General features: G+C 37.6%; 1 protein-coding gene across 3 annotated transcripts in view; it reads right to left on the bottom strand.

Moving 5' to 3' along the window:
- The window catches only part of hdac9b (histone deacetylase 9b), a 56,980-nt gene that overhangs the window by 15,747 nt on the left and 13,482 nt on the right, over nucleotides 1-27,751 (bottom strand). The window contains exons 1-6 of one of the 3 annotated variants that reach the window (XM_056234417.1): nucleotides 13,305-13,572; nucleotides 12,875-12,943; nucleotides 2,467-2,708; nucleotides 2,200-2,350; nucleotides 782-905; nucleotides 91-212 (exon numbers count right to left, since the gene is read on the bottom strand). In XM_056234417.1, coding sequence (XP_056090392.1) covers nucleotides 91-212; nucleotides 782-905; nucleotides 2,200-2,350; nucleotides 2,467-2,708; nucleotides 12,875-12,943; nucleotides 13,305-13,557 — 961 coding nt within the window. In that variant the 5' untranslated portion in view covers nucleotides 13,558-13,572. Of the gene's footprint in view, nucleotides 1-90; nucleotides 213-781; nucleotides 913-2,197; nucleotides 2,351-2,466; nucleotides 2,709-12,874; nucleotides 12,944-13,304; nucleotides 13,573-27,751 lie in introns of those variants that run through there. The other 2 variants (XM_056234416.1, XM_056234419.1) reach the window with 2 other exon arrangements.

Raw genomic sequence — 27,751 nt, forward strand, 5'->3', positions numbered from 1 at the left:
AGTGGGAACGGATTGTGTGACTCCTTTTTTGAGACAGTACAGCTAAATTTTAAAAAATGGATTTTGAGAGGCCAACTTTTAGAAACCTACCTGTCTTCCTCAGAGGAAAGTCGTCCCGGCAGTCCTGTGGGGAGGGCAGGGAGATCTTGTAGGAGGAGGACGCGCCTCCCAAAGGAGGTGAACTTTGCTCCAGAGAGGTGTGATGGGAGGCCCTGAACAGAAAGGAGATGCAAACTGAACTCCTGAACTTACCTCACAGTCATAAATACAGCTGACAGCCCTTATGTGCTCTAGTACCATCCACCTTAGTATCACTTTACTGATTATTAGCTAAAATCAGAATTGTATTACTTTGAAAAATCTGAAAAGTGTTTCCAGTCTTGCTTTATTTATTTTATAAACAATAAGTAGCCTACATTTAACTTTATTTGTATTTAATATTTTAAAACACTACACTTTAAAGTTGGGGGTTTTCCCTAAAAAAACTCTTACTCCTTATTGATAGTAATAAGGTACAGTAGTTGCTGTAGTAGTTATTTTTAGGTATTAGTATGTTAGTAAAATGCATGCTAATAAGCAACTAGTTAATAGTGAATATGTGTGAATAGTGAATCTAAAGTGCTAAATTTTTTAAATATCTATTAATATATCACATGCTTAGACAGTATTTAAATGTTTGTGGTATTTCTGTGCTACATCCATTTAAATTGAAAAGTCTGAAATAACACATTTCAGCTTATTTAAAAAAGCAAATGGTTTGAGGCTTGTGCGGGTTACTTACGTGTACCACATTTTGGAGCCCTGTGTGATTTTCTGGGGGACCCCATTTGACATGCCGTCTTTGGTGGATTTACTCAACAGAAACTCTTGTAGTTTCTGCTTGACCTCAGTGCTGGCCGCTGCACCTGTCAGACCAGGAGACGCACACAGAGAAATCATAAACATCTTGGGGTTTGATCAAATTAATACAATAAAACTGAGACATTCCTGACAGAGCTCAGCTAGGTCTCTGGTTAGAGTCACTGTAAACAGAAAGAATGCTTGCAGAGTTTTGGCTTCATTTCAAGGTCAGAGAAATGATTGTATTACTGCCACTCCCAGACACAGCAGGATCAGCCTCAACTCAAACAATAGCATCTCTCCTACACATTCACCCACACGCTCTTCTCAAAAGCTACAGTTCAGATGCCTATATAGCATTATTGCCTAAATATGTTTGAGCACATTTAAACAAATGAAGGAATATCTCCCTCTTCTGGACAGCAGGAGTGAGGCACCATTCAAGGATGTCATATATCGAACTTCATGAGCAAAAATGAAGTTCTAATTGATCCGTTTATGGGTAAATCTTATGAAACCTGTCCAGAACATTCATATTCAGTCATATTTCCCATTAAAAGTGATTATGTCATGCGTATAGAAAAGGGAGCCTATAGAAATGAAGTCTATTGAAATAACTATCTAATGGTCCAATCCAATTGTATTTTAGTTTTTTACACTATGAGATGACAATTTCACATTTCCCCCCAAAATTTTAATTAATCTGTAATGAAGTAATGATATATTCACTCCTCCCAAATTCTATATATTATTTATGCATATGTATACATATTTGTTGTAAACCCTATATATATATATATATATATATATATATATATACATACATATTAAAGGGTTTACAAATATATAAATATGTATAAACAATATATGTACATAACAATATACTGTCTGTATTCTTTTAGGGAAAATGTAACCTTCATATTCACCCATATCAGTTTGTGCATTTGTTTTATAATATAAACATATTGTTAAAGGTTTAACTAATATTTAAATATATATAAAGTCGCATTGGTCACATTTACCCACATTTTACCCAATTACACACAGACATGTACTTTACCTTTTCCTCTGTTATTTTTGATGTTCAATAACTTTTACCCTCTATTATATGTACTTTTTAATGTCATTTTGTTACATTTTCCTTTTTTTTTTAAACAAATCTAAACTGGCGTACAGTTCAGATCTAGCCGACAAGATATAGTCGTTTTTTGTTGTCAGTTTCATCCTGTGTTGATCAACACCTTGAACATGTAAAAGACCCAGACGTCATTTGACTGATGCCATTTTGATGTCATTAGATACAGACAGGTTGTGGAGTGTTTGAGTGTTGTGTGGGTGATCGTGATGATGAGCTCTTACTCTCTCTGCTCCGCTCTCTGTTGCGGAGGACCAGGACTTGTTGTTCACGCCGATGCCTCTCCAGTTCTCTCTCCTGACTCTGTAGCTCTAGTTTCCTCTCTTTCTCCAGCTGCTCCTGTTGTTGCTTCATGACATGTAGTTCCTGCTGCAACTGAGAGGCAGATGTTTATTACACATTTATTTATCTAGTCAGACTGTATGGTTGTATTGCACTTCTTGCTTTTTGCGTTGTATCAACTTAGTATGTCAATAGGGTTGTGTTGTTACCTTCAAATGCTCCTGTATCTGTGCCTGGTGCTGGCGAACCAGGTTCTCGTGCTGTTTCTGGAACTCACTGATGAGTAACTGTTTCTGAATCTGCTGCTGCTTCTGAATAAGGAGCAGCTCTTGTTGAAGTTGTCTTTCCCACACAATGGGGTCCGAAGCAGAACCCTGCATCCTAACGTCTGTACGCAAGTCCAACGGGGAGCCTGGATCAAGAGCCAGTGGAACCTCTGGCTTAATGTCCACTGAGAAAAAAAAGGGGTGAGAATGCAAGGATTTAGTACAGATGTCTTTATATGTTTTGAAGGGTTATTATTATTAATCATTCAGAGATATTGTAATGATCAGGTATGACATTCTTTAGACATATTACAAACTTTTTTTGACATGTGGTGCAACCAAAAAAGTCATGTGGTCCAAACAACATGCATTAAAATATCAGAAAATTTGGCATTTTTTAATGGCAAGGCAAGAATGCAAAATGCCATGTGGTGTAACTTTTTTTCAAGGTAACTTTTAACCTTGACAAATATATTTTAAAAATATATAAAATATAATAATGTGAATATATATATAAAATATGAAAATAGTGATTAAAATGTGTACACTCACAAGTATTCAAGATATTAGGAAAATATGCTACTACTTTTTCACTTGATAGTTACACCACATGACATTTTTAGAGACATTACAATGTAAAATTGAAAAAAATCTAAAACGTATGAACAACATGCATTCAAGGAGTACATTTCTAAACACTTTGCAGAATTGCGAGATATAAAGTCAGAATTGCGTGATATAAAGTTGCACTTGTGTGTAATAAAATCAGAACATTTTTGTTTTTTGCGAGTTTTTTTATTTTGATTTTTGCGAGTTTATATCTCGCAATTCTGAGATAAAAAGTCAGAATTGCGAGATGTAAACTCGCAATTGTGAGAGAAAAAAAGTCAGAATTGTGAGATAAAGTCGCAATTACCTTTTTTATTTTTTATTCTGTGGAGGAAACAAGCTTCCATAAAAAATTCGCTTTAGTTATGTTCAGTAAAAAATTAAGTCAAGTTGGGAAAATTGCTCTAACAATATTATTTGTCATTATATTAATGTAATTATGGTTACAGTTGTGGTGTAGAGTGATTTTTAAAACTTATGATTGTAGTTATAACTTTTTATATAATTGGCCTTAAGCAACCAACTACATCTCAAAGTCATCAAGAATGTATGGCCCCATAGGAGCTTCTCTGATACAGCATGCAGAGATACAGTAGAGAGAGTGAAGGAACTCTATTTTTATTTTTATTTTTTGCAGTAGTGTGTATATAAGAATCCCATCACGTATAATTCCAAAGGTTATTACTAGCCATGATTTGGTCCAATGTGTACTGACTCCTCTGGTTTGAAAGGAGACTGCAGTGCCACAGTTTGTTATGTATGTCACAACATAGTTGTGATGTTTGTGTTCCTGCCTTTTATTCCCCCGCCGTTCTCCCCCCTTAGAGCCATCATCACACCTTCACCATTATGGAAAATTGCTGCTGTAGTCTTCAAGCTGCGCCTCATTACAAGTAATACACCGGGTACAAAAAGCAGAGGACACCCCTAAGGCCCCAAGAACTATATCCAACAGAGTGAAAATCAATAGCAAGCCTGAAACACAGAGGAGATGTTTATCATAAGAGAATGTGTCTCTTCTGAAAGACGAAAAGCAATTACTTAGAGATGGGGTTTGGAAAGTGCACGTACGGACAGAATGTTCTATGGGTGTGGAGAAGAAAGACAAAGAAGTTTACAGAGAGGCTTGTCAAGATGTACTTATGATTCAGTGAATCTAGGTTCCACATTTAGGAAAAGTACTCGCTGAAGTGGTTGTTACACAATTGGGAATGATGTAACATCAGGAAGCCCCGCACAGAAAACAATTCACTTTAAGATCATCTGAGTAAGCAAGTGTCTGGAAACATGATTAAGTCAAATAGGTTTTCCTCTTAGTCAACATGATGGATTAGTTGGCTAGTTTTTAATGAGAGTTTTAGTACACAATGTCAATGGCTGATAAACTGCACAGAATCGATAACTGAGAATATGGTTTCAGGTTAAAAAAAAATTGATCACTCTCTTTCTTCTGTATAGAACACAAAAGAAGATATTTTGAAAAATGTCTGATTTATTTTTTGTCTGTGCTGTGTCAATGTTGTTGGTCCCGTCTTTGATTATGTAAATTGAACACTTGAAATATTATTTAAAATATCTTCTTTTGTGATAGACAGATAAACTGAACAGATCGTTTTTTTTATTCAAATAAACTTAATTTACTGTGTTAATCCAATTGATTTGTCCAAAGTATTTGAATTGACTAAATAAATAAATAAATAAAGTTACTGAAAAGTTATTGAAGTTAAGTTTTGGGAGTAAGTAAAACTCAAAGTAGTCAGTGCAGAAAAAAAAAGCAACATGGCATCATGACTTTGCGTAAACATACACGCCACTTTCAAGTCAAGTGGCGTGTTATCTATACGCATTTTGAGCTATCCGCGTGTATGTCCACGCCGAAACGAACCGTCATCTTTTGCGTGTATGTGTACGCCGTTAAATGTCCGAGTGATTCCGCGTGTAAATGTCCGAGTGAAACGAAGCAAAATGTAGATCTACATCTGGGGAGCGATATTTTTTTTCCTATAGGATGGTAGGGGAACACTCATAAATGGTATTAACCCCAGTGACGGGTAGGTTTAGGGACGGGGTTGGGGTAGGTCAAATATTTATATACAGTAATGTAACGTTAAGTCAACGGCGTTGATAAACACGCTGTAAAGCGATTATGCGTGTTGATAGCACGCCAAAAATGGAAATACGAATTGGCGTGTCATACATACGCCATTTCATGAGATCAGTCTGAAAAAAAGATACAAAATATAGGCCTACATGTAATGATTTGAGGACATTTACAGTGCAGACAGACATAAATAGAACAAATGATAGAATGATGAGATAGATTGATAGATTGATAGATAGATAGATAGATAGATAGATAGATAGATAGATAGATAGATAGATAGATAGATAGATAGATAGATAGATAGACAGATAGACAGACAGATAGTATTTTAGTAAACACACTAGATGCAAGAGACTAGATTAATTAGCTATGTATCTTTAATCCTCAGAAAGCTTGTTATTGGCATAACACACTCCCACCTGTTCAGTGCTCACACACGCACACACACAAAGAGGAAAAGCCTTTAAAGCATGAATTCTATCCATGAACCAGTGTCTCTTAAGCCTAGAATATTCCCCTAATGAGTTGCCATAGCAAGGCAATTATTGTGACACACGCAGCAATTCACACCTTAATGGTGAAGCATTTCTGTGCTTGTTTGATTGAACATAATGTTCTTCACCATCATCAAAAATGTCTGCATGCGCAACCGCTGATTATAAATAGCAACATAAAAGCAAGTGGTGCAATCTTAGACTATGACAAAACGCACACCCAATCCACCACCCAAACCGGCTGCCATGGCAACACTGGCGACATCATAACGACTCCTCTTCCTGCAGATATTGAGCTGCGCTGTATGGTGTCTCCTCCCCGAGAGCACCCATGGATATTATATCATCCCTTATATAAGACAGAAACATACACACACACACACACACACACACACATGCTCCCTCTTTCTGTCGACACTCATACACGTCAGCTATGCCTGTCAGCTCCAGTAGAGCTCGAAGCAAGCGTTTGAAGCCAACTTCTGGGTGTTTAGCAAAAATTCACCTTGGTTTGTTGTCGTGACGGCACTTCTTGGAAAAGAGTTTGAAGAGACATTTGCGGCTCTCTGTAGTGAGGACCCTAAGCATCCTGGAATGATGGGGGGAATATTAATTCTGACTTGAGAGAGCTCTTCACAAAGAGCAGCCTGTTACAGCACTCATGGAGTCAGCCAATGAGCTTCAACAATGAGTCACAGGCATTGGGCTCGCTGCCCTAATTGAGCTAAAAATAGCCTCAAAAACACCTGCTGGCTTGGAGCACTTGCCACGGTGATATCTCATTTATCTCATGTTTCCCTGCTTGCCCTCCCCGCCACCGTCGTTAAAAAGATACACTTTGATCGACCATCCAACCAAGCTCTCGGTGAAGAAACCTCAGGTCAACTCAGCAGGTAGCAGGCGGTTTAGAGATTAAGAATGGCCAGGTTAGACCAAATGGCCCTCTGGATAACACAACTTAACCCTGTTCCAGGCAGCGCGACATCATTGTGACACATTGTTGGAAAGAGAAGCTTTGACGTCATCGAAGGTCAAAAGACTTCTTCTAATGTGAACTATTAGGTCTAGGGATGGAAACTGTATTGAAATGAATGATTCCAGTTTTGATTCCTCATCATGGTTCTGGTTCCTCAACAGTTACATATACCATTCTTTTAATACTTTTTAGGAATAAATATTTAGGGGGGGGGGGGAATGAAATAAATTAATTAATAAATGTCAAACAATTCTTGCAAAAGGTGATTGGACTTTTTACACTGTAAAACTGTACATTTTTAAGTACAATCAACTTGGATGTTTAAGTCATTTCAACTTAGATTACATTAAACTGACCTAAAAAATGAGTTGAATCTTGTATAACGGTATAATAAAAAGTAAATTGATGAGACACACACAACTTATTTTGATGAGTTAAAGCAATGTAAAAACAAATGTTGTCATAACTTATTGATATATATTTTTACAGTGTTTTTTTCTTGAGAAAACACAAAAACTATGCAATAATACATCATAATTGTGCATTAAACAGCAATAGTAAACCAATAAAAAAATGTGGTAAACATATTTTATTATTTTTTTCTGTTTTTCTTTTTTTATTACTGACAAAACACAAAATGTGTAGGCTATCTAAACACATTGTCATATGAACAACCAGCCAGTTACTACACTGGGTTACACTTTATATTAAGGAGACGTTGTTACAGTGTAATTACATAATTAAGTACTAAGTAATATTAATTAATTACATGTACTTACTGTAGGGTTGAGGTTAGGGTTAAGGTTTGGTTTAGGGTTAGTTGCATGTAATTATCCATAATTTACTGTTATTACTATAGTAAATAAAGTGTTTTAATTAACTCATAAGAACCGACTCATGATACTCATTTGTTTGGGAATCATACTTCACTGTTTGCACTGAATGTTACTGAGGGTAACATTTCCTTTGCGTTTTTCGCGTACAGATGACAACGTTGTTAAAACAATCCCAGATCTGCAAAAATGACTAAAAACGCTGTAGGCCTATTATGCTGCCAGGCCAGTAGTTGGCAATGTCACTTGTCACGCTAAAAAAACACTACGCGCCAATAGACTGAACACGTAATACACATGCAAAAAATTGTGCATGACGTCACCGTTTTCACAAATTCGCATTTTTGTACAGTATCGTTTTCAGAAACTTGCACTTTGAAACCCGTTTTTAAAAGTTTGTTTTCAGGCCCCCAAAATGCTGTTGTCGTGTGAATGAACTGCCAAAACGCATAAAACTGACTCACTACGAGTCATTCGTTTGTGAATCAGACTACACTGGTTGCCCTGATTGTTTTGATTCGCTATTCACTTCGTTCAGGAGTCGCACTACACTGGTCGCGCTGGTTGTTTCATGCTGTAGATTTTCATGCACTGTTCAGGAAACTTCGGCTGTGTTTTAGTACAGTATCGCCATGTTAATTTTTAGTACAGAAAGCATGTTTTAGACCATTTAGCGAACCGAATATCAACCGTTTCTGTCATTGGATTAGGTCGATTGATTGAATCCACTGTGCTTTCATAATTTATTTTTAAATAAACGTAGTAAATGAAGCAACAGGTTGGATGCTGTAGAACCGCAATGACGTGCATGTTTTTCATTCTATTTTATTTGTCAACAAGGCACTTGTAGAGAGTACAGTGGGAAGCGGTCCATTATTGCATCACCTGACATCATCACTAAATCAATGTTATGAGACAAAACATGCTCACACCTTGTATTTTGGCCTCGAGCCTTCGAGAGAACATGCAATGAAGCCAAGAAGAGCTGTTGATGTATTAACGCCAGTTGAGCTGAAAAGAGACGCAAACCAGCAGTAACTGGGCTAAATATAACTGCATTTCTGAGCACACTCTTAATATAGGGAATGTGTGAAAGACTGTCAAACGTGTGGAGCCATCTGGTAATTTTAACTCGGGCAAAAATAAAAGCACCCCGTCAAATTTATGTAAGCTATTGGGCGGCCCGCTCCCACCCTTAACCCCCCACCACAAACATTTCAAGCACCTTAGCTTTCATGAACTGTTTCCTTTAGTTGTGGTTTCACTTATGAATTCTCAACTGAACGGTATGACATGAGAGGAGAATTGTGGTGCAGATGTGGCACTGAATCAGTAAACACAAGTTCGAAGACCGTAAAAGCACCCTGTTTTATTTTTTAGCAGGAAGGGATGACAAGCATCCTGGCCTGTGTCCAAACGGTTCCCTTTCCCCCAGAGGGCCAGACTCAAGGGATATGGTGACACATCTGCTCTACTACATTTCCCATAATCCCTTGAGCAATGCATTTCTCATAGACTCATGTTTCTCATTACTGTTGATTACAGAGATAATAAAAGCGTCGAGTTTGTAGTGCTGCATCCAGCTACAAAACCAAACCACCCACACACCGTTAAGTAAAAACGTACTAAATTAGACTCTTAATGAACCATCTATACATGACACTTTTTATTGGGAGAAATGTGTCACACAATGATTTGCTACCTTATAATTTGAAAGGAAATATACTTAAGTTTAATTTGGCTTGACAGAGTCAGTGGTAATGTTGAATACGAATACCTAAATTAAATTACATGGTTCATGACATTTAAGAAAAAATAATAATGCATAAATGCTCATATTTTAGTATGCTTCAAATGCTGCCTATGTTAACCTTTCTTGTAGTGAGGCACAGTTAAATGTAAATCTATTTTTTAACCTCTGTTGTCAGTAACAGTTTTTTTTTGTGTTGGGGGGGGGGTGGAGATACGGTATGTTTCTTAGCAAAAACAGGGTGATGCTTTTTTGGCTGTATATGCTGCGGTGACTGAGTGCTCATTACGGCTGATGTTATTCTGAGCTGCAGGCGTGTCTAAAGCAGGAAACGCTGCTGTATTTTTAAGTAGAAGCTTATTCCTCACAGCAAAAACAGGACAGGGGGAATCCAGATCATCCCATTCAGCGAAAAAGATGTTTTCGGGTATATTTTTGGATGCATTATAAAATATGGGGGGGGAGGAAATTCCACAAAAAAAGATCAGAAAAATATACTGGTAAAATATAAGTGTATAAAATATAAATTACTTTTCCTGGTGTATTTAAAAATAGCCTTCCCCCGACATGCATTGTACATTTTAATTCGATATTTGAGGGTTTAAATAAAATATATTTCAACAAAACATATTTTCATTACATATACATACATATATACATACACACACACACACACACAAATGTTGGGTTTCCATGTTTTATGGGGAAATTCAGACATAATGTTTTTTTTTTTTTTACAGTACAAACTGTAAAACAAAAAAATCTGGGATTACTATCCTTGTGGGGACATTTTAGGAAATACCTAAATCACACACACACACACACAAATATATTTTCCTAGAAACTCTGAGAAAAATTGGTAAACCAATCAAAACCACTTATTGCAATAATCTAAATCTTAAAAACATAAAAAGGCACATAGCACATAAAGCTCACGTTTAAGAAATGTGATCACATCCATAACATTAAGCATCAGTGAGAGAGTCATTCCACTCATAATGTTGCATATTACATTCATAATAACAGCCCAACAAAATGTTTAATTTTCCACTGTATAGTTCTCCATAGACCACATGATCACATCACTTGCTTATCACTGTCATTAGCATAATCCAAAACTCATTTTTTAAAGTAAAATAACCTGGGGTCATAGATGGCTACAGATAAAAACAACAAGATGATGCATGAACAGCCATTCATTTTATTCAGAAATATATTAAAAACCACAAGGATGGCAAACTGCACAAATCATTTAATTTTCACTAATTATCACCTACATTAAGGGACTTCTTGCTCTGTGAGCATAAAATTGCTGCAAGTGTATTAGAACAGATTTATGAGTTCTTTACACTTGAGACACTGTGTTTTGTTTGCGCTGAAATAGACAAGTCAAATAAACTCCAAAATATTTTCCTCCAACGCTGGCTGACACAAGATGATTTTCACCTGTTCATTCAATATATTTTGTTGATTCAACGCAATATTTAGCCCTCTGAAGTGTTTGCTTTAATCCACATAATCAGAATGACTGTAACATTTGTTCGAAGACTAGCTTCAATGGTTTAAAACTGACAGTGAGCGTACATTAGCATTACAATAAACATCTTCCGACAGCAGCATTGCTCCCATAGATTTCTGCCTCGACTCTTGATCACATATATTCAAAAAGCTTGAGTTAGTGTTACAGAATAAATCCTTAAGTCTGCACTCTTAAGAAATACGTAACTTGCAACCAATTTGCCTCAGTTACCAAAACACAGTTCATCTGACCGTTGATCACACAGTGAAAAGATCACAATGTTATGAGAACTACTTCAGATAGGCTACTCTGCACTCTTTGAATTTTGCAGCGATGCTATTTGCATCGAGCAGAACGACAGAAATGAAACACAAAAAGAAGAAACAGTCTTTTTTTAAAACAAGTAGACCCTCGTTAACAATAACAGATTTAAACCCGACTGCATATCACATGACGGTGAAAAACTCTCTGTTAATAACTGTTCCACTGTTAGGTTATATTAAGAGTATGTGGAGATGGTATGATGGCGAAGCGCCACGGTGGCTAATCTTAGCACGCTAATGCTATAAGCTGAAAATAACATACTAATAATAGCTGACCCATAGAGCGTGCAACAGGCCTGCCTGCCTCACTCGGGTGGCTGTTGTTTAACCACATTCTTCTGTATAATGCCTCGCATGCCTGTAAAGGGCTTTCACTAGACAGATGAGCATTAATTGAATTGTTTGGTATCAGAGTTTTGATGGGTGGAACGGGACGCCCTACTGACCTGGTTGGTTGGATTTAGCCTCCTAACAGGTTGCTCCGCTGAGCCTTATTGAAGACGTCAGCTCAGTCTTTCTCGTCTTTGTGCACAGTACACGAAAATGAGGTTTTGAATAAAAAGGGCTCTATATAGAACCCTAGGTTTCTTGACTCATTTTGTGAAAAGAAAGTTTCTATATAAGGAGAAATGTCTGTGTATTACTTTCATGTTTAATGGGGTATTTCATTTTTTTTTCTAGTCATAAAGTATGCTTCATTCATAATATTTAATTAAAATGGATAATTAATGAAAACCAAATTAATTAAATCCATAAAGTGATGGGAACCCCTAAAAGGTTCTATCTATGAAGTGCCTGACAGAACCCTTTAAGGTTCTATATAAAACCTTTTTTTTTCTAACAGTGTATATTTAGAACGCCGGGATTGCAACTACGCTTGTGCTGACTGCTGATTAAAAAATTCAGTGAAATTTCAGCCATGTTGCAACAAAGCTGAAATAGGCAGACGATCTCCTGCGGTTCTCCAATGATACGTGCAAGAGAGAAAAATCAGAGGTGAAGCAATCCCCTCCACCCTTCTTTCAGGAACTGACATGACTCCATCTGTCTTCTTATTATACAATACATGCACACACCCCCCACCCCCAATTCACCCCAACTTTCATATCATGGATTTCCCAGAACACCACATTCTGAACCGGTCAGAGGTTGTGAGAGCAGATTTCTGGCAGCAACCGCAAGTCAGAAACAACAGCAAAGAGCAAAAATGAGTCACGCTCAAATTTTAGACAATAAAGCAAACACACACTCGCTCAGTGATGTCAGACCCGAGCTCTCGGCAAACAGTGTCAGGTCACAAATAGAACGGGTTGATTGTCTTTGGCAAATGCAAAAAGTAACGTGCCTTTCATGTTGACAGCGTATTTCTCAGGAAGTTTCCTCTCTCCTGAATTAAAGGCTAAAGTCGCATAACATCCTGTATGCGTTCTGTTTTCATGCCCATTATAACCTACGCTTTCTGCCGAAATGACGTCTGACGGGATAATTACACATACCTCAAGCCGCCTCCCTGTTATTTTAGTGATTTAAGGTTAAACCAACTAATATGCATCCACAGAACGCTGCTCTCCTGAAAACTTTCCCCTCAGATATCATAACAGCATCAAAAACACAATCTTACAGTCCTCAAAATCTTGCAACCCAGCAGAATGAAACTCTCTTGATGATGCTGCCACAAGTTTAGGATGTGATCCTTGTCATCTCAATACAGAAAATACTGACAGAGATCTAAAAACCAGTCACCTGAGTTGTTGACGTTGTGCATATCAGCGTTGTGAGGGGTCAGAGGCAGCCGGTGTTTCCCGATGCCGTCTGCAGAGAAACAAGAGTCGGCCTCGTAAATGGTCTGGAGCATTAGTACTTCAGTTAGCAGCACATCGTCTGCCAGCCCTGCTCTTCCTGTGTTGCTGTCAGCTTGTCCCCTCCTCTTCTCTCGGTCTCTCTCTGTGTGTTTGTCTCTCTCTCTCTCTCTCTCTCTCTCAAAAGATACCAAGGAACATTCGCCCCTGCCTCCTCCTCCTCCTCCTCTTAAGCGACACCCGAAGAGTGACAGAGCTCTCCCTCACTAACACTAAAAAGCTTCACTCCTCCTCTGCTCTGCTCATCTCCTCTCTTCGATCCTTCTCCAGTCGACACCTAAGTGGCTCTGAGAATCAGCAGGAGAGTCTCTCACACTCTCTGCGCTCTGCCTTCCTCTTGCCCCGACAAAACCGCTTGTTATTTTCTCTCCGATGTGTCAGATTCACTGTTTTCGGTCCTCCCTCCCTCTCAAACAGTTTTTTTTTTTTTTTTTTTTGTCCTCCAAGGTGGCTCTCCGCTTCTTCAGAGTTGCAGCTCCTGTTTCTATCTCTCTCCCTCTCGTTTTCCGTCAAGTTGCTTGCTGCAGAGAGGAGGAGGCTGATTTGCATGTGAATCAACAAGAGCATGGCCCACAGGTGACAGAAATAGAACAATGGCCGGCTCGGGCTATAAATAGGTCAGGCGCGGTGCGGGGATTGGAGCAGCATTGATGCGTTTAAAAATACCACACCAAACACAGCTGTGGCCCTCATCTACAGCCAGAAGGCATGTCTCTGTGTCTATCTCTCTTTCCGTTTTAGTATGCTGTCACTCTTTATCTCTTTTCTCATTTTCTTTCTCGCTCCATCTCTCTTCTATTATCGTGCTTCTGGCCTCCATAAAAAGACACACTACCAGTTTTTTCCTGCAGATATAAATATAACCTCCCTGCATTTTGCTTGACATGTTGCTGCTGCTCTGAGCCGCAGCGCTGACACTCTCGCAGGGGTTCTGTGCTTGAGAACAATATATAGTACATTTCAGATCTTGCATTCAATGCCATGCTTGGTGTTGATTAAAATATGAATGTGCATGTTGCATAAGGAACTGCAAAGGCACAACATGGCAATACATATCCACTCTATTTATAACAAAACATATTTTATAGCCTGATACTAGTGGTTTTCAAACTGTTCTGGACCCGCTTGGGTTCCCTTCCTAAAATATAAAGGCAGCTGTATATTTTCATGTATAAGATTTGTGAAAACAGATGTTAAATAATTGAAATTAAATATGAAATCATATTTTTAAAATATTAAATAAAATTGCATCACTGTTTTCAAAATTAAATAATCAGCTTTAATACTATTATTATACTTTTTATTGTATTGTACTTTTAAAAATATTCTCTTCACATTTTATTATTATCATAATTGTTAACATCTTAACTTTGACAGCCATGAAAATATTTTATATATGATATATTTTTTTTTTATTGAAACATATATATAAAATAGGGATAAGTGATGAGGGGAAAAGATTAAAATGGGAAGAAAAATTATATTTAGATGGTTTCGCATTCTCCTCTACAAATGTTTAATGTTCCCAAACTTTATGTTCGCTCACAAAATTGCTGTGCTCCCCAGAAAACCTTGCCTTTTGAGATAGAAATATGAGGTGGGAAGAACAATATTTTAGCGAACAAATGCAAAAGATTTGCAAGCGAATGCTGTTTCTCTGCGAAATGAGAATGCAAAAGTCTTGCGAACAAACGCAAAAGCATTGAAAGATTTTTCAACCCATCTTATATTTTTCATCACCTTCCCCTTAAAGCAGAAGTGGGGAATGTTGATCCTGGAGGGCCACTGTCCTGCAGAGTTTAGCTCCAACCCTGAAAAAAACATTCAGCTGCCTGTAACTTTAGTAATCCTGAAGACCTTGATTAGCTTCAGGTGTGTTTGATTAGGGTTGGAGCTAAACTCTGCAGGACAGTGGCCCTCCAGGATCAATGTTCCCCACCCCTGCCTTAGAGGCTTCGTAGAACCTTTAGTTTTGACTTCCACAAAGTTCTTTAAAAACACATCAACACACTGACCTGAAGAACCATTAATGAAACACCAAGAACTTTAACCACTAAAGAACCATATATGAACTCAAGAACCCAATACAGCCAAAAATGGATCTTGATAAGAGAGGGTTTCTTGAACCTGAGGTTCTGCACTGTATGCAATATTTCATTGCTAAGAGAGAACTACTTTTATTGCCAAGTACAGTTCTCAGGAGAACACATTCTTTCCTAGCTTGTGTAAACACTAACGCACATCGGTCTAAGCTGAATTTGTTTAGCTTGTGTTTGTGGTCATTTGTGGAGCAGGTAGGGTGTATATTGAGGCCAGTGTTGCTCTTCAGGAGGGATTTCCCAGCTGGCCAAATGTGTTTAAGATGAACTGGTAGCTCAGAGCACACAGGGAGAGCCATCTGTGTGACAGTCAAACTTTATTTAAAACTCTCACTCCAATCCCTTCTGTTGTCACACTGCTCTGAACTCTAAACCATATTTTGCTTTATTGTAATAATAACTTTTCCTAATATTTTTTTTTTTAGACAAAACTGATTCTCCTGACATTAACAATTTAGAAAATCCAGTTTTGCATATTTCACTTCCTCATTAGATATGCAATCTTTTTATATTGATGCTATTGTTCACTTATTAAAAATATTTCCAGCACTGCCAATAACTCCACCAACATGAAATTTGATGCTGTGTTGGAATTTCTTATCACTTTCATCTTCCATTTCATTTTGTCTCAAGATTTAGGATGCATCCCCATGCACCAGCCTACTACACGCGACGCGCGATAAAATGTATCTTTTCCATGTTAATCAGAGTTTTTGTCCTAACCAGCCGCGACGGCGACACGCGACGATTCTATTTTAGAAACAGTTTCTATTTTTCTGCGACGTCGCACTGGAACAACAAACACAAAGTGTGCCAATGATAATCTCTCAGGTACTGTTTATGCTCTTTATTTAATGTTAAAAGCGTGTAATGTGACTTTGAATAGATCCCAGCTTTGTAGCTGTAAAAGCAACAATGGATAATTGACCTCAGATCTTGAAATTAAAGGTGCCCTAGAATGTGAAATTGAATTTATGTTAGCATAGTTAAATAACAAGAGTTCAGTACATGGACATGACATACAGTGAGTCTCAAACACCATTGTTTTCTCCTTCTTAGTTAAATCTCGTTTTTGAAAAACACCCCTGAAAAACAGGCGAATCTCAGCCTACCCGACTGTGACGCAACAGTCGGGATCATTAATATGTACGCCTCCAAATATTTGCATATGCCAGCCCTCAATGCCAGGCGGAACTGCGCAGCCGAAGCATGGCAGTTGCTCAGTGTGGATGTACACATGAACACAAAAGTATTTTTTAGTTCCTTCATCTGAGCCTCTGGAGAAACAATGGGTTAATTTTATTTTCTCTGGAAATTTCCAAACATTTCACCGACTGTTTCCTCAACTTGGGCCAATACAGAGCTGGCCTCGGATCGAGCTACCAAGCAACACTTTCTGATGTGTAATTGTTCAAGTTCAGTAATCTTTCTCTCAAAATCGTTCAATACTGTTTATGCATCAGTAAGTCAAGCCAGTGACTAAAATATCAACTTCACATCGTTTCTTTTAGTAGGATGAAAATAATCGTATTTAAATTGTGAACAAATTATATACAGAAAGCGATCAAAGAACAATCTTTCCACACAGCGCGAGTTTATCTGGACACTTGCCAAACTCGTAATGAAATCAATGGCTACTCTCTGGTGCTGTGCACTACTGTGCACTACTCTCTGGTGCTGTGCACGTTACTGCACAACGAAGCTCTTACTGTAAATAATCGTATTTAAATTGTGAACAAATTATATACAGAAAGCGATCAAAGAACAATCTTTCCACACAGCGCGAGTTTATCTGGACACTTGCCAAACTCGTAATGAAATCAATCGGCTACTCTCTGGTGCTGTGCACTACTGTGCACTACTCTCTGGTGCTGTGCACGTTACTGCACAACGAAGCTCTTACTGTATTTACATCATCGTGTTTGCATTGGTGAAAGCATTAGAGAGAGTGCAGAAACTGCTTTGCAATGATAAGATCTTCATTCTCGCGATCAACACACTGTCATCTGCTCAATGCTCATCACGGCAACATTTTATGGGATGGGAATAGATCTAAATACTTTAAAAACATCTCACGATTCGTTAATCTCGATAGCTGTTATAGTAAAAACGTATAATAGCAGTAGTAAAAGTATTCGAGAGAGTTTCACATGTAATGCGTAGCAATTTCATATGCAAGCATGTCAGCCAATCACAGCAGTGGCCGCGGTTACACTGAATCCCACAGCAGACACGCCCCTTCAAACAGAGTGTTCAAATCAGAGGCTAAAAGCAGGCTAGGAAAAATGCCATTTATTTCTAAATTATGATTGTTTTTGATCTAAAAAACATACTAACATTATAAGGGCAACCCAGGAAACATTATAAAATAATTTAAAAAAACATTCTAGGGCACCTTTAAACAAATGGAAACAAGAAACGTTCATACTGTGAACAAACAAGTGTATTATTTGACAAAGATTGTTTTAGTAACTCAGTAGCCTATGTATTTGAATAATGTTTAAATGGTGTAATATTTGTGAATTTGAGTAGCCTACTTATCCATTTTCTTGCGATTTCCGTCAAGATTCGGCTACTCTCTGGTGCTGTGCACTTGCCGCGAGACTCCGCCCACACGCTGTTCTGATTGGCTGTGGGTTATGATTGATTTTTACGCATCTCGCAGTCGCCTCTAGTGTGAACATACAAATTATTTGTCGCTGGAATCGTATCGCATCGCGTCTGGTTAGGACACGGTGTTAGGCTTCTTGAGGTTTTTTTTTTTTTTTTTTTACACAAAACTTACTTACAGCGAGAAAAATAAAGTAATAATGATGGAAATCTTTTTATAGTAGAAATCCTACTAGAAATCACAGCTAAAAAGTTCAGTAGACTTTAATTGCATTAAAGCAGATAATATAGCCAAAGCATTTACAATTTGGGCCAAACCAGCACCACAAAAATATTTGAATTGTCTGATACAGTAAAACAAACTGACTCATAGATGAACCATATTAAAAGCTTCCTCTTCATGAAGGTCATATTTGTTATTTTTGCACCATCATCAGACTTCAGAGGCAAATGTCTTATTACTTTCGTAGGGTACATTTTATTGTCCTTCCAAGTTCCAATGCAAAACACACTTGTGAAACTACAAATTTTGTCAAAATTAAGTTATGACTGAAAGGAGGTTAAGGCTTGGTCACATTAGTGAAACTTTGGCAAAATGGACTATGTTATAGTTAATGAAACGCAAGGATGTGCCTCCTTAATGGGGGGATATGTCACAGGGGATGTGGGTTCTTTTTTTGTTTGTGTGATTTTGCACTAGTTTAGAACAGTTTTCTTGTGTTTTCAGTTAAGTTACCTTGGTTATTCCTTGTTTGATTATCGTTTGCACCTGATGTAATTCGTTTGGTCTGTGTATTTAAGCTGTTTCTTTAAGTTAGTTCACTGTCAGTACTTGTCACGTTTACCTTGTTCTGTTGTCGTTTTCTAGTTCTGAGTTCGTCCTGAGTTCAATGTTGAATCTTTAAAATGCTGCATTTAGATCCTGCACTCACTCATCTTTATTGCAACCATTGGTGAAAGAGAGGAAAGAAAGCTGTACCCTAGCAAGTTGATTTGCTGATAAACATCTTTCAGCAAATCAGCTGCAATGTATTGACAATAACTTCCACACTCAGTGGTGCTCTCGGGTTATCTTTATATATTTGTATATACTATATGTAGGCCCACCAAATAACTCCTTTCCCAGTCTGAAGCTTAAAAGCATCTGGTCACCCAAACGCTAAGTGCTAATCATGCTAAAAGCAATGATGACCATCTCATAACACCGAGCATTTAAAGAGGTGGGTTTCACTTCCTCAAGCATAATGGCTAATGATTTTTTTTAGGATGAGCTCAAGGGGAGTTTGAAACAAGCATGCTTGGAAAAGGTTACTGATATAAGTAAATATTATAGCAAGAGCTTAAGTACCTGTAACTCAAGTAATTAATGGCATAAGCATGTATCTATAAATAGCGCAAAAAATATATATACAGCAGTCTGACCTCTTTATGAACTCACTGAGCTAGTCAGTTAATGGCACTTTCTACTACAGACATACACATTTAATCAACTGCACTATACAGGAAGGTTACTATCCAAGACAACCAATTGATTAATCTATGCTCTGACTGGGTATCAAGAACTGGTTCCACTTTAAAACCAGTTCTAAATTTCCAAGAACCATGGATTCGATAAGACACGCATTTCGATTCTGCTTATCGTTTCAGTATGTGTACATTTTAATGTAATTTTAAACCATTCAAGTGCAAGAAGACGCAAAAGAACTCATCTATAGTCTTTGGCTCAATAAGGGTTAAGCACAACAAACTTTAATATTCTATAAAACGGTTCGCATCGCTTCTGGTTCAGGTATGTGCTTTGATAAATACCAAAAATAACATTTTATTTAAGATCCTTTCAAAAGAGCTACCAAAGATGAGCAAAATGGATGTCCATCGCATATGCAGATTGATATCTGAAAGTGTTTTTATTTTATTTTTATTCTTCTCACTAACATTTAGATATTAAAATAGGATAAAACACCAACAATAAAAATAATTATCTAGGTTACCGGACCGCTAGTCCGGTTATCTAAGTCCATAGATATCACCGTCAGTTCGTACTTCTGTTAACACTTTATCCGACAAGTGGATGCAATGAGACCTATATTCCTGTTTGCTCATGTGACGTTCGGCGTAAAGCCGATTCGCCATTTTTGTTTGTGGTATTCAGCTGCAAAAGAAAGTTTTGCAAATTGACACAGAATGAATAAGTTTGATATCTAAATGTTTGATTTCATTTTGTTTTCATTTTTTTACGTTATTGATATCAAAACAGAGAATAGATAGATATGCTTCGGAATCGATAAGCAGAACCGGAATCGCTAAAATTCAAAAGATACGCAACCCTAATAATTATGCCATAAGAAGTCATAATTATGACATAAAAAATTGACTTATAATGTCTGTAATAATTGTTTTTTAGTGTCATAATTTCGATCTGTAATAAATTTGTTCAGCAGAAGAATGTCATACAGGTTTGTACGACATGAAGGTCAGTAAATGGTGACTTCTGGGTGAACTATCATTTGAAGTGTGCATCTTCATAGTATTTCATAGTGTTCAAGAGATTTAGATCACCTCTGACCCCACATCTCCTCTGCATCTAAAATACTCTTCGCCATTTACCTAGATACCCTATACACTGATATTTGTAATTGTACATTACTTCCCCTGCTGGTTTTTGAAAGGAAAGGGTATGTATTTTTGTGTCCATAAAGAGCAAGTAGCCCTGATCAATGGACAGAAAAAAGCTAAGTGGCTGGGGGCCAGTTATAGCTCATCCACGTCAGCACTGGCCTTTATTCGTTCTAGTCTTATTAAAGCATTTAAGTGTAGCGTCAATGTAAGCTGGAGTTACACACATACACACACACACACAAACACAAATATCCCTGGCCACTGCTGTCACCTCCAGGACATGAGCTGGATCAGACAAAAGCTCCTGCGTTTTCTGAATTTAAATGTGAGCTAAATGGAGAGCTCTCAACAAAACAGGGTAATAGAGAGAAAAGGAGAACAAGAGAGCACATCAAAAGGAAAGGTCGCCACAATGGGCTTTGTGTCGCATCACAGACGGCATTACATCATGCTCTGCATTTACACAGGCAAAAGGTGATGTTCAGTTTTTATATAGATTTATGTGTTACAGCTTTTGCATCAGAAATGCATTTGACTACGTGAAGTAACTCACATACACAACAAGACTCAATTGCATTATGTCCATACATTTCCGTCCAAGCACATTATATATATTTTTTTTTTCAAGGGCACCAAATGTGTTTACTCTGAAAGCTCTGCACTCTTTCTTTGGTTCCTTGCTCTCGCCTCGTTCCATATAAAGGCAGCGCTGCATTAGCTGTCCTCCGGGTGAGCAAATATTGCTCTTTAGTTAATTAGATCAGACTGCAGCGTGTTTTTGTTCCATACTGGATGATGACCACTTTGTGTGGGAGAGGAGGTGTCAGTTCCAGAGTGTCTGCTCACTTGTTTTTCTTTGCTTCAAAGATCTGTCTCTTTTTTTTTTTTTTTTGGGTCCGTCTATCTCTTTCTCTCTGCAACTCTTAGATCCAATAAATGGATTAGGTGCACTGTCTGAACAAGAAATTATACTTTTTCATTAATGGCTTGGGTGTATGTGTGAGAGAGACAGTAGCTATAGGCTACTTTTGAACACAAAAAAATATCAAAAGAAATTAGCTACACCTGAAAAACAACTCTTTTATGAATGTCAAATGAGTAACGTTAGCCTTAAAGATTCATAAAGAGAATTAATGTAGTCTATTCTCCTCGGAATATGACAGTACTATTAGACTAAAGGTAACGTTATGATGTAGGCTAATAATGATAACAGTCTATTCAATAAGATGTAGCATCAAAGTTATTATATTTGTTGACCTGCTTTTCTTAAAACTTTAATAGTATTTTCCAATTAAGCAACATGACACAAGCATAAAGGATTAGTTCACTTTTTAAAAAACTTTTGCTGATAATTTACTCACCCCCATGTCATCCAAGATGTCCATGTCTTTCTTTCTTCAGTCGAAAAGAAATTAATGTTTTTGATGAAAACATTCCAGGATTTTTCTCCATAAAATGGACTTCAATGGTAGCCAAACGGTTCAAGGTCTAAATGACCGTTTCAGTTCAGCTTCAAAGGGCTTTAAACGATACCAGACGATGAATAAGGGTCTTATCTAGAGAAACGATCTGTCATTTCAAAAATAAATAAAAAAGTTAAAGTGTTATAGGCACAAATGCTCGCCTTGCGAACTCTCCTGTTCGAACTCGTTCATCAAAATGAACAAATCTTTTTTCGACTCGGTGCCCAGCAAAGTGCATTATATGGAGAAAAATCCTGGAATGTTTTCATCAAAAACATTAATTTCTTTTCGACTGAAGAAAGAAAGACATGGACATCTTGGATGACATGGGGGTGAGTAAATTATCAGCAAAAGTTTTTTTTAAAGTGAACAAATCCTTAAGTGCTTGAGTGAATATTATTCGGAACATGAATCGAGTTTAATGTGTTAGTTTGAGTTGCACGGGCACACTGATATTCAAACAAAAGCACATTTTCAAGGAGGATGCTTTTATAACTTACAACTGTTCCGACAACTAATAGGGTAATAATGAGTAACTTACATTTTAGACACGATGTTGCCAGTTCATTTCTCTCATTTTGCTCCACCAACAGAAAAGGATATAAAACCGAAGCGAGATAAACCGTCTCGTATCCCAGAGTAACACACTGAACGGTTTCTTTTGAATGAATCAATGTTTTCAATCAGTGACTGATTCAATGAGTTAAAAAGTCGCTTGTCGCCACCTACTGGCGTAACGATGTAACATGCAGAAAGATCGAGCCACAAATAATAAAGGCCTGTTCACACCAAGGACGATAGGCTATCTATAAAGTTTTCTAATTCTACAAGAACAGCTAAGTTCATACCACAGCTATAATGATAACAAGTTCAACACAGAAAAATAATGGCATTAGAATCACAGAACGATTCAGAAAGTTTTTCCATAAAGGGATACGATAAAGGCAGCCAATCAGACACGAGCCTATACTTGCTCACACATTTAAAGCGGCAAAAAGCTGCAGTGCGCCTACTTAATAAACAAAACATTACTGTTTGGCGTCCAACTGTTGGACGATAATGTTCTGTATAGCCTAAATAAACAATCCCTTGTTGTGGAGACACCAATAATTATTATAGCCAAGCCAAGGTACTGTCACTGTTGTTCCGAAAATGCAATAGCCCATCAATGTCAATACTCAGAGTTGGGAATTTCATGTGAGATTCGCGGGGATTGGACATGGGGATTCACCGTGTTGACTGACAGAAACCTGTTTACTTTGAAATTGACTTCTGTGTGAGCTGTGCTTAATACATTGCTACTGCAAATAGATGATGGACCTTTTTTGCCCACAAAATGTTTTGCATATGACCACACATAGGCTAGGCTATGATGCATTCACATGCTCTTGAAAATGTCCTATCCATTTCTGAAGTCGTGATTACAAGCTGGTAGCGTTCAAGCTTTTGTTGTCGAAAAGAACAGGAATCATGAAGGACACCAGGTTTATTCTTTGCTTAATTTTTGGTAAAAAAAATATATATAGCGTCTCATTCATTGTCAAACATTCACCACACTATATCAGCTTGCTGACAATTCTGGAATTTTAATTCCAAATGGCTACAGGTTATTTTCGCTGTGTATAAAACAGGCTTCAAATAATTATTCATATATGTAAATATGCACTACTTTAACAACAAGACAAGGCGATGCAGATGTTGTGGAGAAAACTAATGAAGAATACCAGTCACAGCAGCAATCGTGGTTACACTTTATTTAGATGGTCCACTTTAGACATTCAACTATGAGTAACTTTGCAACTACATTCGTTAAAGTATTAGTAGACTGTTAGGTTAGGGTTAGGTGTTAGGGTTCGGATTAGTTGACAAAGTTACTTAGTCAGTAGAATGTCTGTTGGTGCAGCATCAAAATAAAGGGTTATCAAATATTAAGCAGACAGTCAACAAATATTTCAATGAGAGTTAGTTGTAGTTGCAAAGTTATTTATAGTTAGTAGAATGTCTAAAGTGGACCATCAAAATAAAGTTACCTCAATTGTTCTCCCCTCCGCCATGTTTAAAGTTGGGTATAAATTTATCACCAAGGTTCTCAATTTTTAACTAACTTGTATTGATAATTGATTGATTATTGATTCCAATGAAGGCAGCATTAGACAGTCTGTCTGGAACACGCAAACACAGACAAGCTGCTGTAATACTGGACAACCTTCTGGACAAGAAATGAAAGCTTTAGCGCAAATTCTCCCGAGAAGACTCAATTGTTACGTCACTTATAAGTTATTACCTTCTCATCTATCCAATCGTGTTCTAATTCGTTAAAAGATCGGTACTTACACATGTCTGAGTTCGCAGATGCTGACGCTTTCATTCACCTCCATCCTCCAAACCACCACCAGGATGGTCCCTTCCCCTCCATCCTCCCCACCAGCACAAGATTGGTCCCTTCCCATACCTCCCAGGGGTCAGCTGCGCCCCTGCCTTCGTCTTCAGGCAGGAAATGCAGATTCCGTACCCTCGGATTGCGAGCTACAGACGGGGCCTACGCCAAAGAACTTTATATCACAATACTTGCTTGTTGGGCTGTTAATAAATGTATGTTACGTTATTTTGCCTCCTGAGTCTTTCTGGTAGAACTAGCTGTTATAAAATCTACTTTACATTTTTTATTTAGTTTTAGTTAGATACAGCAGTGGGATTTCCGTTTCAGTTTGGTTGGTGGGATGTCCCAAACCGATCTAAAGGAATACCAAGGTGGCTATTTTTTATGAATTTGTATAATGTGACTTGTATGAGAATGTACATTTTTGCTGCCTGGGGCGTAAACATAAAAGTGGAAATGAAAATAAAAAAATATCTATTTTACAAATTCATAATAAGTCACCAATTCACCAATGCGATGAGATAGTGTTAGATGTCTTATCTGACATGCGAAGATGGTTTGAATCGTGTGAAAATGCTTCGATAACAGAAACTACTTTTTTCACCTTGGTTTTATTTTTAGTTTATGGGAATTACCTAAGGGGAAAATATTGTGAGTTACAACAAAAAGAAGAACAGTGTGAAATATTCCATGTGCAAATATGTTTGTTTACATATGTGCTGTTTGTGCATGGCTACGTATTTGCTCCCCTCAGAGTTTCATCATAATTGTTTGTGGCATTATAAGCGGGATGTACTCGTTTCAGGTTGCCGTTGGCAGAGGAGCCCGGTGCTGTAGGTGTACCTGGAAACAAACGAGAAATATCAGTTCTCCCCTGGGTCCTGGCTCATCTGGGGCAATACACCTCACAGACACACTGGCAACATTTCAGGTTCACGCTCACACACTTGCATCAGCTCTCCTTCCCTGGCCTCCTCCCACCCTATCCTGAGGTTTTCCCTCCTCTGCTCACATGCCGTCCTTCACTAAGACCTGCTCAATCTCTCTCCATGTGAATTAGTCACCTCAGCCCACCTCTATCCTGATGCAGCCACCAGGTCCAGCACGTAGAAGCCCAAAGGCATCAGGGTTGTTGACTGGAGGTCCAAACCCAATTAGCATCTCCATCTGGCTGTATTAAAGGGGCATGTTTCCGCTCTGTCTGATGATTTAGGCGCTGTGGCTTTATTAGGTTACTCAGTCTAGCCCCCGCTGGTTTTTCCTGCAGGACATTTAGGTTGAGAGTGAGAGCACTTTGCGGCTCGGATCAGATAATGTGCAGAAAGTGCTTCTTCTGTTTACTTCATAAATTTCAGTGGAAGTGTCTAATAATGAGGCAAGAAAGAAACCTTACTAACACACATAGGTCATTGTCAAGGGACTAAATGTAAAAATAAATGTAAAGGGATATTTAAAAAAATAAAAATAAATCTGTCATCCATCCTGACTTTTTTTCTTCTGCAGAACACAAAATACGATATTTTGAAGGTTGTTTCAAGGTATATTTTGAAGGATGTTTTCCATATACAATGAAAGTCAATGGGGTTCAAAACAACTACCCCACTGACTTTCTTTTTATAGACAAAAAAATAATAATAATACTCAAAATGCCCTCTTTTAGTTCCACATAAAAGAAAAAAAGTAATACATGTTTGGAACAACATGTTTGACAGAATTTTCTGTTTTAAAGGAAAATATATGTGGAAGGTGTGACTTAGTTGAACCTTTTTACCAACAATAATCATGCAACTTAATGATTGAAGATATGAATAGGTTTTTCGGATGTAGCATTTAAAATCCACATGGTGATGTTGGCCATTGTCAAATGCGTTTTGGTTTGTGAGAAGACTGGATCATTATACGGGTAAAAAGGCTGTTTCAATGGCCATTCAAAAGTTACAGTGCATTATAATAAAATATATATATTTGAAAGCAACCTATAAATGAGAAAAAAAATCATGCAATTTTTGGAGGGCCCTTCCAAGGCTGTTCGTGCATTTTTGATCAACTCCCGTTTAGATGAATGGGGATGTTATCAGGTTCTCCGGGTATTACCTCCTGGAGAAAACATATATTGCATCAGTTTTGTTTTGCATAAATGATGTGTTCAGGATGGTTTCAGATCGTAAAATAATATTTCTACCACTTGGATATTTTATTTCCTGCAGGTTTGAATAATATTCTACGTAGATTATTTTCGATCACCATTATAGATTCTTTCCCTCCATTTGCAACAGAGATGACATCAGAAATTTCTCCTCATCCCATTTCTATTGGTATTCTCTGTGCATTGCCTGTCTCTGAAGAGGCTTTGCTGTCTGTCCTTTCGGTGCTGTATTGATAAAGTTCTATAAATAGACATGTTGCTGTGCATGTCGCTGGGAGGGAAGGGATAGTTCACTGAAATCCCCCTGATCAATCAGACCACGACTGCTGGAGCATATTGATATACCTCAAAATAACAGATAGAGTTTAGCTCAACCGCACAGTCTCTCTCTCTCTCTCTCTCTCTGACCTTTAACCTGCAGCCTACATCCTGAACACGCCTCAGCCCTCACATTGGAAATATTTGACTATACCACCAACTTTATAAACCATGTGGTCATCACCTGTCATAAATGCATACATTAGTATTGAAATGACACTTTAAATTCCATGAGGAGGATTTTTTTTTTTTATTTGTTATTGACAGTATCGGGCTCACATCAGGAAAATCATGTTTTATTAGTTAATTAAGTAAAAAATGTAAATAAATATGTGATAAAATATGTATTAATATAAAATAATTATATTATATTATATTATATTATATTATATCACCTCAGGTGTGCACTATTTTACTATTTCAACAGCCCGGAGTCAATTATTCCTTACATGTAGACTAGAGTATCGTGTGAGAGAGATCAACAAAACGAGCGCATTACCTGCATCCATATAGCTGATATTCTTCAGGTCCATCTTATATTCAAATTCACAAAAACAGTTTAGACTGTCCATTGAGGAAAGTGAAATCTTCGTCTTTGTCCGTTTAACTGTTAATGGGATTTTCTATGACATCCCTATGTCTAGTCTATGTCAATGCATTTGTAACTTGCGTCTTATTGTCTTGTTTCAGTCCATTTCAATAAAAGTCTTTACTTCTGACTTACTCATAAAGACAGTCTTTGCTGCCATCTAATGGTGCAATGCAATAATGTTACTTTCACTGAAGTCGAAATCACAATCACTAAAGGACCCTCCAAATATGGCATGTTAGTTAGGGTGACCAGACGTCCCGTTTTTCCCGGGACAGTCCCGTATTTTAACTCTAATTTTAGTGTCCCGACTTATTATGAAAAAATCATGTTTTGTCCCGTATTTCATCGTTAATATATATTTTTATATATTATAGGTTTCGTTTTCGAAAGGCTACGTGAATATGTATGTATGTTATGTTCAAAACCGTGTAGCGCGCGAACGATAGAGAGGGAGAGAGCGAGAGACCTTGCGTGTGTATGCTATAGTACGCATTAATACGCATGCGTCCCCCCCACATGCGGAGTGATACCACT

Source organism: Rhinichthys klamathensis, unplaced genomic scaffold, assembly GCF_029890125.1.
Source record: "Rhinichthys klamathensis goyatoka isolate OS25496 unplaced genomic scaffold, OSU_Roscu_1.1 h1tg000395l_1, whole genome shotgun sequence".
Taxonomy (NCBI): Eukaryota; Metazoa; Chordata; class Actinopteri; order Cypriniformes; family Leuciscidae; genus Rhinichthys; species Rhinichthys klamathensis.